We start from the raw sequence: 16,837 nt of genomic DNA on the forward strand, positions 1-16,837 counted from the left end.
TTTCATTTTGGAGATGTAAGAGTCCACAGTTTATTGTCACACTAATGTGATTTTAATTCAGTGTATAAAATGGCCTACATTACAAAACATATTCTCTGCAGAAGAGGAATGTCAGGAGTGGGATTTGAACCCACGCCTCCATGTGGAGACCAGAAGCCCCTGTTACGAGGAAGGTGTTTACCTTGAGTCTGGCGCCTTAGACCGCTCGGCCATCCTGACCACCTGCTGTGAGGAGGTCTTGGTATCCACTGTCAGTATGTAGGCCCTAATCCATTATTTCTGATGGCACAAATGACCATACTCATACTTACTTGTTGGATTGGCACCAAGCACATATAATTGGTACATCATTTGCAGGGTCTTTGAATGTGAGATATCATTTTACAGCTGCAGCAATAGTAGTGTATCCAAGAAGATCGTGAGAAGCACTGCAGTTAACCAATATTCAACCATCGGTGAAGCAGCCCTTCAGGCCATCCAAATCCCTGCAATCTGCTCAGAGCACAACAAAAGTCAAACAGATTGCCAATGGTGGGACTTCAAGCCACGCCTCAAATGTGCTAGGGCTTTACCTTAAGTCTGACATGACCCTTGCTTCCAATTAAGGATGAAAGGATGTACATGTGTTGCAATGTATTTGGTCGCCAGTGGTTGTTGCTGCTATCAGTTGATCAATTTCAAAAGTTGCATCGCCCAACGTGGGGCTCGAACCCACGACCCTGAGATTAAGAGTCTCATGCTCGGGTCAGATCCCAATAGACGTTTTGCTATAGATTACTTTTGAGATTAGGTTGTACGTGGCTGTTATGGCTATCAATTAATCAAGTTCAAAAGGACTCTCGCCCAACTTGGTGCTCGAACCCATAACACTGAGATTATGATGGGAAGAGAGAGCTTTTAACTGTTTTGCTACACCAAAATGGAATACACTCCAAGGAAAAGCAAAACTTGATACGTTAGTGGCACAATTGCAATTTAGTAATCTGTTAACAAACTGATATATGCACACTTGAATCTGTTTTTACTGTTTTACATGGGCTTGTTTATTTTTCTGCTTGTATTGTATTTTAAATAGGGCACCAATGAAAAAGAGAGCCCAAGTGCTCTCATTCCCTGGTATGAATAAATATAAAGACAGAAGAAAAGAAAGAGTCTCATGCTCTACCGACATGCGAGAACACCAAAGCCTTTCATTTTGGAGATGTAAGAGTCCACAGTTTATTGTCACACTAATGTGATTTTAATTCAGTGTATAAAATGGCCTACATTACAAAACATATTCTCTGCAGAAGAGGAATGTCAGGAGTGGGATTTGAACCCACGCCTCCATGTGGAGACCAGAAGCCCCTGTTACGAGGAAGGTGTTTACCTTGAGTCTGGCGCCTTAGACTGCTCGGCCATCCTGACCACCTGCTGCGAGGAGGTCTTGGTATCCACTGTCAGTATGTAGGCCCTAATCCATTATTTCTGATGGCACAAATGACCATACTCATACTTACTTGTTGGATTGGCACCAAGCACATATAATTGGTACATCATTTGCAGGGTCTTTGAATGTGAGATATCATTTTACAGCTGCAGCAATAGTAGTGTATCCAAGAAGATCGTGAGAAGCACTGCAGTTAACCAATATTCAACCATCGGTGAAGCAGCCCTTCAGGCCATCCAAATCCCTGCAATCTGCTCAGAGCACAACAAAAGTCAAACAGATTGCCAGGTGTGGGACTTAAAGCCACGCCTCAAATGTGCTAGGGCTTTACCTTAAGTCTGACATGACCCTTGCTTCCAATTAAGGATGAAAGGATGTACATGTGTTGCAATGTATTTGGTCGCCAGTGGTTGTTGCTGCTATCAGTTGATCAATTTCAAAAGTTGCATCGCCCAACGTGGGGCTCGAACCCACGACCCTGAGATTAAGAGTCTCATGCTTGTGTCAGATCCCAATAGACGTATTGCTATAGATTACTTTTGAGATTAGGTTGTACGTGGCTGTTATGGCTATCAATTAATCAAGTTCAAAAGGACTCTCGCCCAACTTGGTGCTCGAACCCATAACACTGAGATTATGATGGGAAGAGAGAGCTTTTAACTGTTTTGCTACACCAAAATGGAATACACTCCAAGGAAAAGCAAAACTTGATACGTTAGTGGCACAATTGCAATTTAGTAATCTGTTAACAAACTGATATATGCACACTTTAATCTGTTTTTACTGTTTTACATGGGCTTGTTTATTTTTCTGCTTGTATTGTATTTTAAATAGGGCACCAATGAAAAAGAGAGCCCAAGTGCTCTCATTCCCTGGTATGAATAAATATAAAGACAGAAGAAAAGAAAGAGTCTCATGCTCTACCGACATGCGAGAACACCAAAGCCTTTCATTTTGGAGATGTAAGAGTCCACAGTTTATTGTCACACTAATGTGATTTTAATTCAGTGTATAAAATGGCCTACATTACAAAACATATTCTCTGCAGAAGAGGAATGTCAGGAGTGGGATTTGAACCCACGCCTCCATGTGGAGACCAGAAGCCCCTGTTACGAGGAAGGTGTTTACCTTGAGTCTGGCGCCTTAGACTGCTCGGCCATCCTGACCACCTGCTGCGAGGAGGTCTTGCTATCCACTGTCAGTATGTAGGCCCTAATCCATTATTTCTGATGGCACAAATGACCATACTCATACTTACTTGTTGGATTGGCACCAAGCACATATAATTGGTACATCATTTGCAGGGTCTTTGAATGTGAGATATCATTTTACAGCTGCAGCAATAGTAGTGTATCCAAGAAGATCGTGAGAAGCACTGCAGTTAACCAATATTCAACCATCGGTGAAGCAGCCCTTCAGGCCATCCAAATCCCTGCAATCTGCTCAGAGCACAACAAAAGTCAAACAGATTGCCAGGGGTGGGACTTAAAGCCACGCCTCAAATGTGCTAGGGCTTTACCTTAAGTCTGACATGACCCTTGCTTCCAATTAAGGATGAAAGGATGTACATGTGTTGCAATGTACCGTAAATTTCGGATTATAAGCCGCTACTTTTTTTCCACGCTTTGAGCCCTGCGGCTTTTACAGCAGTGCGGCTTATATATGGAATTTTACTGGATAACGGCCCCGGGGGGGCGCTCTCTAGCTGTAAACGTAAAAGTGAGACAGACGTGGGGAAAGATTCTGCTCTGAAGAATTCACTAGTTTTGATTTTGAACGATCATTTTGCGCATCGTGAAATGGATATGATGCCGTTTTTAAGATAAAGAAACAGAAAGGAAACAGAGCAGGGGTCGGCCTTTAACACGCAAAGAGCCATTTGGACCCACTTTCCACGTAAAATAAAACACTGGGAGCCGCAAATACTTTTTGACATCTAAAATGAAGATAACACTGTGTATAATAATAATAATGTAACAGAATAATGTAGGTTTTACTTTCACGGACAAGCCTTCTACACGTGGCAGATAAATATGGCAAAAACAACTTAAGTGCATAAAAAAATACAACTCACCAAACCGCTGCATCATGCATCGCACTGATTATGTGATTATGTCTACTCTGCTCCGCAGTTTCTTTAAAAAAACAACAACAAAAAAACTCGTAGCGTATCATTTTATCCCAGGTGCTTATTCTCCATGTGCCAAAGCAGTTTTGAAGGTTTCATTGCCTTATTTGCTTTTCCCGTATGTTACGTAGAGCGGACTGTGCGTGAGTCACCTGCAGCGACAAACCCAGATTTTAATTTCTGTTAAATTTATCTTTCTTTTTCTTGGAGGTCGTAGTCTCTTCTTCTGGCTCCTCAGTTGTCCTTTTCCCCTTTGTTAAAAAGCTCTCCAAAGACTTTTGTTTTGGCTCAGTTTCACTCGCTTGTGGCTCTACTTTTGTGCGTCGTGTCTGATGTGTTATACGTGATACGTCACCGCGGAGACAAGAGCAGATAATATACTTGCTACTACATCAAATAGATTTCTGTGGCGATTTCCAGCAGGATTTTCATGATACATCTACGGACGAGCTTATTAGTGTGTCATTAGGGACGGGCAAAAGTTGCTCCTGACCCCTGTGCGCACAGCGTCTGAAAATCAGGGCTCTTTACGCAGGACAGTGAGCTGTGTCTGTGTTAGTTCCCAAGCCACGCAGAGCCGCAGTATAAGGCTGAAAGAGGCGCATACGGCTCCGGAGCCGCGGGTTGCCGACCCCTGAAATAGAGCCACTGCACGTAAGCTCGACATCAATGAATCCAACTTGGTCAATGTAAACAGACGACAAAAGTTTTCAGAGGAAATAAAAGCAGATTTTCCGTGTTGGTGCAGCTTTATTTTCTAAACCTGCAGATGTGTTCATCCCGTGTTGATCTCGTGTTGGTGCCAATTTTCAGGCACAGTTTAAAAAAAAGCGTGTCGGTGCACCGTCTTTCTGTGTAAATGTCTCATGTTACAATATGAAAACCTGCGGCTTACATTCAGGTGCGGCTTATATATGTACAAAATTGATTTTCTCTTCAAATTTAGCTGGTGCGGCTTATATCAAGGTGCGCTCTGTAGTCCGAAATTTACGGTATTTGGTCGCCAGTGGTTGTTGCTGCTATCAGTTGATCAATTTCAAAAGTTGCATCGCCCAACGTGGGGCTCGAACCCACGACCCTGAGATTAAGAGTCTCATGCTCTACCGACTGAGCTAGCCGGGCATTCTGATCATGGGAAGACCGGTGTCAGATCCCAATAGACGTATTGCTATAGATTACTTTTGAGATTAGGTTGTACGTGGCTGTTATGGCTATCAATTAATCAAGTTCAAAAGGACTCTCGCCCAACTTGGTGCTCGAACCCATAACACTGAGATTATGATGGGAAGAGAGAGCTTTTAACTGTTTTGCTACACCAAAATGGAATACACTCCAAGGAAAAGCAAAACTTGATACGTTAGTGGCACAATTGCAATTTAGTAATCTGTTAACAAACTGATATATGCACACTTGAATCTGTTTTTACTGTTTTACATGGGCTTGTTTATTTTTCTGCTTGTATTGTATTTTAAATAGGGCACCAATGAAAAAGAGAGCCCAAGTGCTCTCATTCCCTTGTATGAATAAATATAAAGACAGAAGAAAAGAAAGAGTCTCATGCTCTACCGACATGCGAGAACACCAAAGCCTTTCATTTTGGAGATGTAAGAGTCCACAGTTTATTGTCACACTAATGTGATTTTAATTCAGTGTATAAAATGGCCTACATTACAAAACATACTCTCTGCAGAAGAGGAATGTCAGGAGTGGGATTTGAACCCACGCCTCCATGTGGAGACCAGAAGCCCCTGTTACGAGGAAGGTGTTTACCTTGAGTCTGGCGCCTTAGACCGCTCGGCCATCCTGACCACCTGCTGCGAGGAGGTCTTGGTATCCACTGTCAGTATGTAGGCCCTAATCCATTATTTCTGATGGCACAAATGACCATACTCATACTTACTTGTTGGATTGGCACCAAGCACATATAATTGGTACATCATTTGCAGGGTCTTTGAATGTGAGATATCATTTTACAGCTGCAGCAATAGTAGTGTATCCAAGAAGATCGTGAGAAGCACTGCAGTTAACCAATATTCAACCATCGGTGAAGCAGCCCTTCAGGCCATCCAAATCCCTGCAATCTGCTCAGAGCACAACAAAAGTCAAACAGATTGCCAGGTGTGGGACTTAAAGCCACGCCTCAAATGTGCTAGGGCTTTACCTTAAGTCTGACATGACCCTTGCTTCCAATTAAGGATGAAAGGATGTACATGTGTTGCAATGTATTTGGTCGCCAGTGGTTGTTGCTGCTATCAGTTGATCAATTTCAAAAGTTGCATCGCCCAACGTGGGGCTCGAACCCACGACCCTGAGATTAAGAGTCTCATGCTCTACCGACTGAGCTAGCCGGGCATTCTGATCATGGGAAGACCGGTGTCAGATCCCAATAGACGTATTGCTATAGATTACTTTTGAGATTAGGTTGTACGTGGCTGTTATGGCTATCAATTAATCAAGTTCAAAAGGACTCTCGCCCAACTTGGTGCTCGAACCCATAACACTGAGATTATGATGGGAAGAGAGAGCTTTTAACTGTTTTGCTACACCAAAATGGAATACACTCCAAGGAAAAGCAAAACTTGATACGTTAGTGGCACAATTGCAATTTAGTAATCTGTTAACAAACTGATATATGCACACTTGAATCTGTTTTTACTGTTTTACATGGGCTTGTTTATTTTTCTGCTTGTATTGTATTTTAAATAGGGCACCAATGAAAAAGAGAGCCCAAGTGCTCTCATTCCCTGGTATGAATAAATATAAAGACAGAAGAAAAGAAAGAGTCTCATGCTCTACCGACATGCGAGAACACCAAAGCCTTTCATTTTGGAGATGTAAGAGTCCACAGTTTATTGTCACACTAATGTGATTTTAATTCAGTGTATAAAATGGCCTACATTACAAAACATATTCTCTGCAGAAGAGGAATGTCAGGAGTGGGATTTGAACCCACACCTCCATGTGGAGACCAGAAGCCCCTGTTACGAGGAAGGTGTTTACCTTGAGTCTGGCGCCTTAGACCGCTCGGCCATCCTGACCACCTGCTGCGAGGAGGTCTTGGTATCCACTGTCAGTATGTAGGCCCTAATCCATTATTTCTGATGGCACAAATGACCATACTCATACTTACTTGTTGGATTGGCACCAAGCACATATAATTGGTACATCATTTGCAGGGTCTTTGAATGTGAGATATCATTTTACAGCTGCAGCAATAGTAGTGTATCCAAGAAGATCGTGAGAAGCACTGCAGTTAACCAATATTCAACCATCGGTGAAGCAGCCCTTCAGGCCATCCACATCCCTGCAATCTGCTCAGAGCACAACAAAAGTCAAACAGATTGCCAGGGGTGGGACTTAAAGCCACGCCTCAAATGTGCTAGGGCTTTACCTTAAGTCTGACATGACCCTTTCTTCCAATCAAGGATGAAAGGATGTACATATGTTCCAATGTATTTGGTCGCCAGTGGTTGTTACGGCTATCAGTTGATCAATTTCTCACAAAGCAAAACTGGATACGTTAGTGGTGCAATTGCAATTTAGTAATCTGTTCAGAAACTGATATACGCACACTTGAATCTGTTTTATATGGACTTGTTTGTTTTTCTGCTTGTATTGTATTTTAAATAGGGCCCCCATGAAAAAGAGAGCCCAAGTGCTCTCATTGGATACCCGTGTATGAACAAAGAAATAAAAAAATAAAATAAAAACAAGAAAACCTGAAGCCACAAAATAATGACAAAAAATAGTAAACTCATATATTTACAGCAAAACAAATGTTCTTTCATCAACAAAATTACGTTTTTCTTCGTCAGAGGTATATCTTCCAAAACTATAGTTACATAATTTCTATTTCAAACCGTTCTTTATAAATATTAATTGTTTGCCTACAGAAACCTGAATAGAGTAGAGTTTGAGTGGACACACGTCATCACTGTGCGCCCGCTGTAGTGCCCGCGCCATTCCTACAAGCGTGTGTTTTCATCTCCCATTGCAAAGCATTGGCAGAGCTTTTCACAAACTTCTACCTGCTCCGGTTCCCTGGTGAGTCGGGTTTAACTTCTCTTTTGGGGCGGAATAGTAGTGTTATTCAATATAGACACAATTTACCAGCACCAGCATTGTGTGGGTCATGCTATTCTGCTATTTATTTTAGCTTACGAGCTAGCATGAAGTTAGCGCGTTTGACGAGCTGCTACTGCATGTCCACAGTGTTATTTTACCTATGTGCCATGCGTGCATAAACCGTACAAGAGATTCCTCTGTTTGTGGAGATACTGAGAAAACTGACGCTTATCTCCAGTTGTTACATTCGGATAATGTCAACTGCTCCTTGGCGAATTGATATTAGAATACGTTCACTGTTTATTTAGGCCATTTTAACATTTCTTAAAGTTATTTGTGCAAAAAGCAGTCATCTCTTTTCAGCTGTTTAGTGGGGATGTCAGAACCAGAGATACTCGTAGGATAATTCAGCCCAAACTTGTTAAAATAGATGAGTTGGATAGAAAAGTCCAGTGTGATGCTGTGATCTGCTTTTTCAACAGTAGTGAGTTGTTTATAACACAATAAAGATGTCGTCCCACTGCTGGCATCTCTACTATGCCAATGTCTGACACAAAGAGAATGGGAACAGTTTAGGCCATGCTTAGATGTAAGGTACAAGAGTAGGGTTATTTTCTGTATTATGGGAAGACAGTGGTGAACCGGTTAAAAATAAAGACAACTAGGACATTTCTTGAATAAAAGTGGGACAAATCACTGGTTTTGGATAAGTCTGCTGGGACAGGAGACACAGGGCTCAAAACTGGGACTGTCCTGGGTAAATGGGGACGCCATGTGTTTGGGATGTTATATGCATTAGTTACAACTGGAAGCTTCACACAAGTAATTTGGAAGTAGATGAAGGTTACACTCGTTCTGGTAAATGCTAATCCCTCCACTCCTGTTGTGGGTTTTGACCATAGACTGTATAAAGAAATGGAATAAGTGAGTGTGACATTACCCATAGCATTCGGCACCACACAATAGCAAACGAAAAATGCCAGGATCATGTAGATACGAACATTTTAAGACATTTTAATGATGAGCCTGACAGCAGCAGTTACACAGGGAGGGGCCACAGTTTTTCAATTGAAAGCAAGCAGGTAAGCTATGTCCATTTATTTTATATATACACACACGTACATACATACACACACACAGAGTCACGCAGTCTATGAATATTGCGCTATACGACATCACAACCTTCCCATTGAAATTCTTTCCTTCACTTTTAACACTTGGCACTACTGTAGCTACTAGAGGTAATCTGAGGGTAGGTATTTGGACTTTTTAGTGTTTTGATTATCAACACAGGCTGAGATTTTGTTCTGGCCCACCTGCTGCCTAAAGAATACACATAAAGCTTTATTTGAACCCTTTAGTGCAAACATATAACTGCACTAAACCTAACTACACTACTCTCTTATAGGTTTATAGGTAAAAAAAAAAGGCTTTGGGTGAGCTTGTAGTACATTTAAATAACAGAATTTGTGGGAAGTAATCAAAATATCCTGTATATCAACCCAAAAATATCAGCACATCTTATCAACCATTGTTTTCTCTGGATTCTAATTGGTATCAGCATCGGCCATGCCTATCTCTAGTAGCCACCACTGCCCTGGGACTGACTGAAGATATATGGGTGTTAAAGCGGCCAAGCGGTGCCTCCAGCCTTCCCCAATAATTCAGTTCAATCACATTACCTTCACATAAATGAGTTGACTGAAGTGTCTTGAGTTTTGGACATAGTCTCACTACAATCTATAATCTCTCTGGTAACCTTCTCGTTATAAGGCGACTGCTTAACTGCCTGAGCCACTGTCACTTTCTGGCTCATTTATTCATATAGCCTCTTCTGTGTCTCTGAATTAATTAAGCTGTAAGCTATACCTGTCAAAAGTTATTTTTTTTCTTTATTTTTACAACTTTTTACATTTTATATACATACAGAAGACATCAAATATATAGAAAGGCGTTAAATAAATATACACATTTTCTTTTTTTAAATTCAAATTGAACCTGTCATATTCACTATATCGTCTTATCAATCAGTATATGTTACATGAAACAATATATATATGTTTAAAAGGGGTCCAGTGACCAATTAGTGGAACATTCTGTTTATTTTTTGCAGCTCAAGTCTTTTAATAAAGCAGTCTATTTAAAATGGTTCACTGGGATTATCTTGCATTATTTAAATCTTAATTAGTAGTAGTAGTAATTAAGTAGTTTCAATATTATAGTTTATTGTGATTTCTCTATAGCGATATACCGAGCTTCAAAGTTTATCATGACTGGTCTAATTCAAATCCTCAATGTAGACTCATAGACTGTATATATAAATGAACGTAGCTAACCGTTCCAAATATGAGGTGATCATAGGCTGCACTTTCGGGCTCCTTTGACTCTGTCTCCAATTTGCTTTTTATTGAAAAACTGTGGCCCCTCTCTCGGTAACTGCTGCTGTCAGCCTCGTCATTTTGGTCTTAAAATGTTCAAATTTACCTGCTGTACATGATCCTGGTATTTTTATTTTCCTTTTTTGTCCATAAATCAAGATGTGAACATTAACAACAGACAATTCAGGCGCCTTCTATCCCCGAGGTTGGTCCTGCTAGTGTTAGCAACAGGTTTGATTGACAGTGTTGTTAAGTGCCCGCTCCCTGCTAAACCAGTGGTGCAGCGTTACCTTCCACAGCTTTGTTCCAGTCTGGCACTTTAACTGCTATGATACTCAGAGTTGGAATTCCAAATATAGAGTCCGGCCCCAAATTGGCCCCTATAACTGCTAACTTCATTTGACTGGAGCTATGGGTGACGCCAGACTCACTTCTACCTCTGCTTCTTTATACAGGCTATGATCATACTTCATATATTTGATGTCTTCCTTATGTATATAAAATGTAGAAAATTATACATTGTATAATGTATAAAAATATAGAAAAAAACCCCACACTGAATAAGTGGGTTTGTTTATGTTAATCTATACGGTGATGATTACTAGTGGTGTGTGAACCAACCTCTTCATCTTCTAACTGTACATGGTTGATTACTTGTTCTATTATTCTGTATATTCTTTGTATCATTACGTTTCACAGAGTACGGCACACCCTTCTGGTTGAACTGTTGAATACATTATTTATAAGCTGCTATTTATTAAACAAATTCATCTCAGTTGTGTGACAATGCTGCTCTGTCCTACATCTCAGCTGTGTAGAATATAACAAAGTGAGACATTACCGGGGACGGCCTCTGGATGGCACCATTACTCAACGTTTGGGCTGTAGGACTGAACTGAAGGTTCAGGTTTGCTGTGAGTTGGTGATGACAATAATTTGAGCAAAGAAAAATATCCAAATAAAAATAGCTAGGAAAAAACAATCCATTCAGTTGTTTCTGTTGAACAAAATTCAGCACAAATCTTTATGAAAATCACTATACTTGAAGCGTTATAAGACCAAAAAATACTTTTTAAACTGGCACTTTAATATTTTTACTTAAGTAAAAGTAAAAGCATCAAATGAAAAAAAAATCTACTTGAGTTTTTTTTTTTTGCTCCAGTATCTGTACAAAATGTAACTAACAAAATTGAGTACTTCTTCCACCACCGAGTATAGGTAGGTAGGTAGGAATCCACAGATTGTTTTCTGATTGTACTCTGAAGGGGTAGTGACTTAGTGCAGGGAGCAAGGGGAGCAGGGACATGTTGTCTTGGGTGAATATAGCATTTTAAAAATTCTAAATATGTCATGTATTTCAGTTAATACCCCATAGAAATAAAATACCCCCTCTTTAATACGCCATAGAAGTCAAATACCCCTCTTTAAAGGGCCCATATTACACTATTCTGATCGATGTTCTAATGTTTCCTCATCACAAACAGACCTGAAGTTGTGTTTTGTTTTATTCACATGTTTAACACACAAACCCTATATATTTAGGCTGAGTTCTTCTCTCAAACTGAAAACACTCTGTTCCACCTTGTGATGTCATGTAGTAATACAGGAAGTGCTCCACTGTGTTTTTAAACTCCATACACCTTCACTAGAATCACTCGGATGATTTCATCCCTGGAATTGTCATTCTCTACTGAACTAAAGGCAAAAGGAGCTGTTAACTTGAAAACTACCATGACATCACGAGGTGAAACAGCATTTTCAGCTTTTGAAATATTGACAGACTAATAATAAAGGGTTACTCAAACATGTGTGAATGAAACAAAACACAACTCCAGATATGTTTATGAGGAAACAACGTTATAATACGACTTAAAGCTCACAAGAGTAAATTTTGTGTTATATAAGACCTTTAAGCCCGTTTCTGAAGCGTGGGGCTGGGTTCTGTGTATGTGAGGCTGCATTTCATGTTTGTGTGAAATGGAAACACCTTTAAACACCTGTGAAACGGCTCCTTGGGCTTCGAGATCACAGCTCCAGGTCTCCTCAGCACGGTCAGTGATTTCAAACCTCACTGATTTATAATAAAAAAGGACTGGAAGGGGAAACGGACTAAAGTAAATTTGCAGTTGAGCTCACAGTCTGTGTGATTTATAGAGGGTCAGATTTGCTTTCAGACTACTGTCATTAAGTCACATAATTGTCTCATTAGAGACAATTAGAAGGTGTTTAAGTATAAGTAAGATTACTTAAAAATAATATCACTCAAGTAGAAGTACGAAGTAGTACTCCAGGAAATTACTCAAGTTAGAGTAAAAAGTCTTTGGGGAGAAGTACTACTGAAGTAAGAGTATCTTCTTGAATAACTGTCGGAACATAACATCTGATTGATAATTTGAACTGAATTGATTAAAACATTAAATGCACAAAATAATTTTTTTTCAAAGGACGGACTTAAAAATGATCCAAATTAAATCATATCTAAAGGAGCTGCAAGAAACGCACATGTTTAAATCATTTAATATTGTGACATAAAGCTCAAGTCATTTTAGACTTAAAGTGGGAAGAGGAACCACAACTTTTATTCCTACTTGAGTAATATTTGTATTGAAATAACAGTACTCTTACTTGAGTAAAGGTATGCTGCCAGAAAAGTATTCTGGAAACTACAAAAGAGCAGCCGCATCTTTTACGCAATTAGGAGTGCTGTTACTTCAATAAAAATATTACTTAAGTAGCAATAAAGGTATTCTGCTAGAAAAGTACTCTGGAAAGAACAATTTCTTAAAAAAAAAAAAAAAAAAAAACTCAAGTAAATGTAACTGAGTACTACCCACCTCTAATAAAAGAGTAGTTGAGCTCCCAGTCAATGTTTTGTGTCTGAAACTGCAGCTGGTTTCACTCTGGCATAACTTGTCTCTTTGTATAAACGTCTATATAAAATGTGAGTCTGTATGAAGTGTGTGTTTTCTGCAGATATCCCCAGACATGGACATGGACAGTGCCAGCTCTGTGGTGCTGCAGGCCCTGACCCAGGCCACCAGTCAGGACACGGCGGTGCTGAAGCCGGCCGAGGAGCAGCTCCGACAGTGGGAGACGCAGCCGGGCTTCTATTCTGTGCTTCTGGTGAGGGTCTGATTACACACATGCTTTCACACATACACACAGATGCACACACACACACTGACATTAACATATACACACATACATAGACAAACACATATTCACATATACACAAAATACATACACAAATGCACATTCACACACACATACGCACTCACACATACATATGCACAAACACCTATACATACATATGCACACATATATGCACACCTACATGTACATACACACAGGGCCACCTACATACATGCACACTCGCATGCACACATACACATACATACACATACATATACATGTGCACACCTACATACACACACACACAAACATACAACAACCTACTTCCTGCTTTTTAAAATATACTGGTATTTATTTTTAGTCGTAGTATTTTAAAATTTGTGATGGCTCACTTTGATAAATACTATATTGACTTAATTTACAATACTTTTTGGGGATTGATATTTATCATGGTACTTTTTCTTTGTACTATTGGGAACATTTTTGCTATTTTTCTGTACTATAATGAGATTTGAGCTGTAGAAGATTGAATTATGAACTTCGACTCTGATTATAAACACAAACTAAGTACTTAATGTTGTTACTGCCTCAGCTGAAATAACTGTAGCTGCAACAAAATACAACACATAACATTGCTTAAAACTCACAAGAGTCAATTTTACATAATATAGTACCTTTAAGGCAAAGCGATAACATCTCCATGGGGACTACCAGGTAACAGACCCACCACCAGAAAAGTTACATAGTGCACCTTTAACAACTGAAACTGAACTAACTAAACCAAAGCCCCCCAAGTCACTGTGGCTTCGATTTCCTTCTGTCTGGTTTGTAATTAAAGAACTCCTCATTTTTAAAGGCCCTGAGTTGGTTTGGCCTGATTTACAGTTCTATAAAATACAGAAACAGATGTTAAATAAAATTTTAGAGTTTGGAAGGAAAATATCACTCGAGCTCAAAGGTCCTATATTACACAAAATGGACTCTCGTGAGCTTTAATCCATGTTATAATTCTCCTCAAAAACAGACCTGGAGTTGTGTTTTCTTTCATTCACACATGTTTGAGTAACACTTTATTAGTCTGTCTACATCTCCAAATCTCAAAATGCTCTGTTCCACCTTGTGATGTCATGAAGTGGTAGTTTTCAAATGACCTTTTACCTTTAGTTCAGTAAAGATTGACAGTTCCAGGGCTGAAATCATCCAAATGATTCTAGTGAAGGTGTATGGAGTTTAAAAACACCGTGGAGCATTTCCTGTATTACCACATGACATCACAAGGTGGAACAGAGTGTTTTCAGTTTGAGAGAAGAACTCAGCTTAAATGTGCAGAGTTTGTGTGTTAAACATGTATGAATGAAACAAAACACAACTCCAGGTAAGTTTGCGATGAGGAAACAATATCAGAACAGAGATCAGAGAATAGTGTAATGTGTTCTCTTTAACAATAACTGCACTGTTTGAAAGTATCATCAAAATCTGCTTGTTTTTTCTTGCCAAAACACGGTCTCTTGATGTCAAAATAAGTATGCACAATCCCAAAACCTCTTTCAGACGCAGAAACCCAGAATGGCAGGGCATTTATAGAATTGATTTTCACTGAAGTAATACTCGAGCTTTTGTGCATTAATTCAATTGTGAACCTTTGACATTTCCGTCACATCTGGCTTTTCCCATTTCCAGATCCCTTTAATGTCCCAGTATATACCTTGTATTGATCTTTACAATACAATGGAATGACATTTGCTTAGGTTAGTTTGTTTTGTCATAGACCAGGTAAAAACACATTAATCTTTTTATGGAAAAAAAAAGTTTTAAAGCTAAAAGCTAAAGCAACCTCAGATGAAAAGAAATTATTTAATGCACATTTCACATATTTTTTCTTATTTAAGAAGAAGAAGAAGAAGAAGAAAACTTGTTAAATCCCACCCCTGTCTTCCATTAGAACATAAGTACATTTTTCTTTACAAAGTCATATTCTTTGAGCTGAGGTCTGTGCAATTTCTGTTAATTATAAAGCGTTATTATCCTTCATGAAATGGGAAGTGACACTGGTGCACCGTTAGCATGCTAGTTGTTTTTAGCTTTACCATGATGGCAAAACTCCGCTCTGGCCTGTGAAAGATGTGAGAAACACTTGTAAACTCATCTTGGAGAGTAATTAGGATGCTTGGACCTTTGGAGCTGTCTTTGAATTTTTTTTCATGTTTTTAAGACCTAAAATCAAGTATTAGGCCTTTAATATTTAACGCTACTTCATTTTTTTATATGGCTCCCAATAATACATCAGTATATCCCTGTATGATGATCATAAACACAAAACTTTTATTTTTTACTCAATAGTTCAAACCAATTCTCAACGTAAGATCACTTGTTAGGTCTAAATTGAGCAGGGTACTGTACTAGGGCCATTACTGTTTTTAATTTTTATTACTGACCCACCTCTACAAACACGCCAGAATGTCCTCCGGTATGACCTTGATGCCCTGCAGAAGGGACCAGCCATTTGGAGCAATTTACAGCAAGAAACACAAGTTAAAGCAGTGTCACAGAAAGCAAGCAACACCCTGAAGTTTATCGGTAGGAATCTAACGAACTGCCCCCTGAAGGCCAAGACGATCGCCTACAACTCACTAGTACACAGCATCCTTGATACCATCTGCTTCCATCTGGGACACTCGTCTATCGAAGGACGAGAGTAAAGTTCAAAGAGCAGCACGTTTTGTAACTTCTATGATCCAAAAAGTAGTGGAACATCTGTGCTTCATCATCTTGAGAACCATCGAAAATGACGACTTGTCCTCCTTGCATGAAATTGCCAACTAACTCATAACAGTGCCACCCTCACCTCACTGTCACTCACCAAACGAGAGCCAATCATCCATACAACCACTCACCCATTCACACTCACATTCATACACCAGTGTACACAAACACGACAGGAAACGGATTTAGTGTCTTACCGAAGGACTCAACAACATTAATTTATGAGATCTGGAATTGCATCACCAACCTATGGGTTAATGAATCTGGCTGCTCTACCAATGATGTTTATATCGAGAGTGGGATTTGAACCGCCAGAGTTCGGATCAGTAGAACCAGAACGTCACCAGATTAGTTAAAGGGGCCAATTTGGAGCGGAGTTGTTTATTTGCAATTGTGACCCCGAGTATGATGTCGACCAAAGAGCCAACACAGAGCCATGTTTCTTTGTACAGGGTGAGCTGGTGAAAATGGCAGGTTGCAGGTGCTCTGGTTTGGGCTGTGTACAGCTGTGTGTTTGCCTGATCAGATAATGATTGGTCCTCATACAGTGTATCCATGGAGACGGAGGAGCCTCAACCATTAATAAACACATGCAGATTTTGGCTTTGATCAGTCCACGTTTTGACAGTTTTAGCAGCATCACATTTTTGTTCTAATATTTATACTTTTGTAGCTCATAAAATAGACCAAAAACTATAGAATCTCTAGGTTATTGCATTGTTTGCTGCTTCCTACTTCTGAAGAGTGCAGACGCAAACCTTGCTTGCTCCTGCTGCTTCCTCCTTACTTTGCTTTTTTAATCATTTTACCTCTTCCATTGCTGGGAGATTTGTTTAGTTATGATTTTCTCCTAAGTAAACCAAGATTTTTAAACCATTTTTACATTTTTAACAAAATTTTTGACGAGCCACCAACATGTCCGGAGGAAGAAACAAAAGAAAT

At 39.6% G+C, this 16,837-nt stretch overlaps 1 protein-coding gene and 7 non-coding genes across 8 annotated transcripts in view; 1 reads left to right on the top strand and 7 right to left on the bottom strand.

Annotated features, from left to right (window-relative positions):
- Window positions 1-109: 109 nt before the first annotated feature.
- On the bottom strand, window positions 110-219 carry trnal-caa (transfer RNA leucine (anticodon CAA)). The gene is made up of 2 exons: window positions 182-219; window positions 110-155 (listed from the first exon to the last, which is right to left on the bottom strand). It is a non-coding gene; the product is annotated as a tRNA-Leu (tRNA).
- A 1,078-nt stretch (window positions 220-1,297) lies between these two features.
- On the bottom strand, window positions 1,298-1,407 carry trnal-caa (transfer RNA leucine (anticodon CAA)). Its single transcript has 2 exons — window positions 1,370-1,407; window positions 1,298-1,343 (listed from the first exon to the last, which is right to left on the bottom strand). It is a non-coding gene; the product is annotated as a tRNA-Leu (tRNA).
- A 1,078-nt stretch (window positions 1,408-2,485) lies between these two features.
- Window positions 2,486-2,595, bottom strand: trnal-caa (transfer RNA leucine (anticodon CAA)). The gene is made up of 2 exons: window positions 2,558-2,595; window positions 2,486-2,531 (listed from the first exon to the last, which is right to left on the bottom strand). It is a non-coding gene; the product is annotated as a tRNA-Leu (tRNA).
- A 2,011-nt stretch (window positions 2,596-4,606) lies between these two features.
- trnak-cuu (transfer RNA lysine (anticodon CUU)) lies at window positions 4,607-4,679 on the bottom strand. The gene has a single exon. It is a non-coding gene; the product is annotated as a tRNA-Lys (tRNA).
- A 576-nt stretch (window positions 4,680-5,255) lies between these two features.
- On the bottom strand, window positions 5,256-5,365 carry trnal-caa (transfer RNA leucine (anticodon CAA)). The gene is made up of 2 exons: window positions 5,328-5,365; window positions 5,256-5,301 (listed from the first exon to the last, which is right to left on the bottom strand). It is a non-coding gene; the product is annotated as a tRNA-Leu (tRNA).
- Window positions 5,366-5,836: 471 nt separating this feature from the next.
- On the bottom strand, window positions 5,837-5,909 carry trnak-cuu (transfer RNA lysine (anticodon CUU)). The gene has a single exon. It is a non-coding gene; the product is annotated as a tRNA-Lys (tRNA).
- A 576-nt stretch (window positions 5,910-6,485) lies between these two features.
- On the bottom strand, window positions 6,486-6,595 carry trnal-caa (transfer RNA leucine (anticodon CAA)). Its single transcript has 2 exons — window positions 6,558-6,595; window positions 6,486-6,531 (listed from the first exon to the last, which is right to left on the bottom strand). It is a non-coding gene; the product is annotated as a tRNA-Leu (tRNA).
- A 920-nt stretch (window positions 6,596-7,515) lies between these two features.
- Window positions 7,516-16,837, top strand: part of ipo11 (importin 11) — a 239,648-nt gene continuing 230,326 nt past the window's right edge. Inside the window, exons 1-2 of the mRNA XM_033973089.2 lie at window positions 7,516-7,601; window positions 12,974-13,123. Coding sequence (XP_033828980.1) covers window positions 12,986-13,123 — 138 coding nt within the window. The 5' untranslated portion in view covers window positions 7,516-7,601; window positions 12,974-12,985. The remainder of the gene's footprint in view (window positions 7,602-12,973; window positions 13,124-16,837) is intronic.

Source organism: Periophthalmus magnuspinnatus, chromosome 9 (assembly GCF_009829125.3).
Source record: "Periophthalmus magnuspinnatus isolate fPerMag1 chromosome 9, fPerMag1.2.pri, whole genome shotgun sequence".
Lineage (NCBI taxonomy): Eukaryota > Metazoa > Chordata > Actinopteri > Gobiiformes > Gobiidae > Periophthalmus > Periophthalmus magnuspinnatus.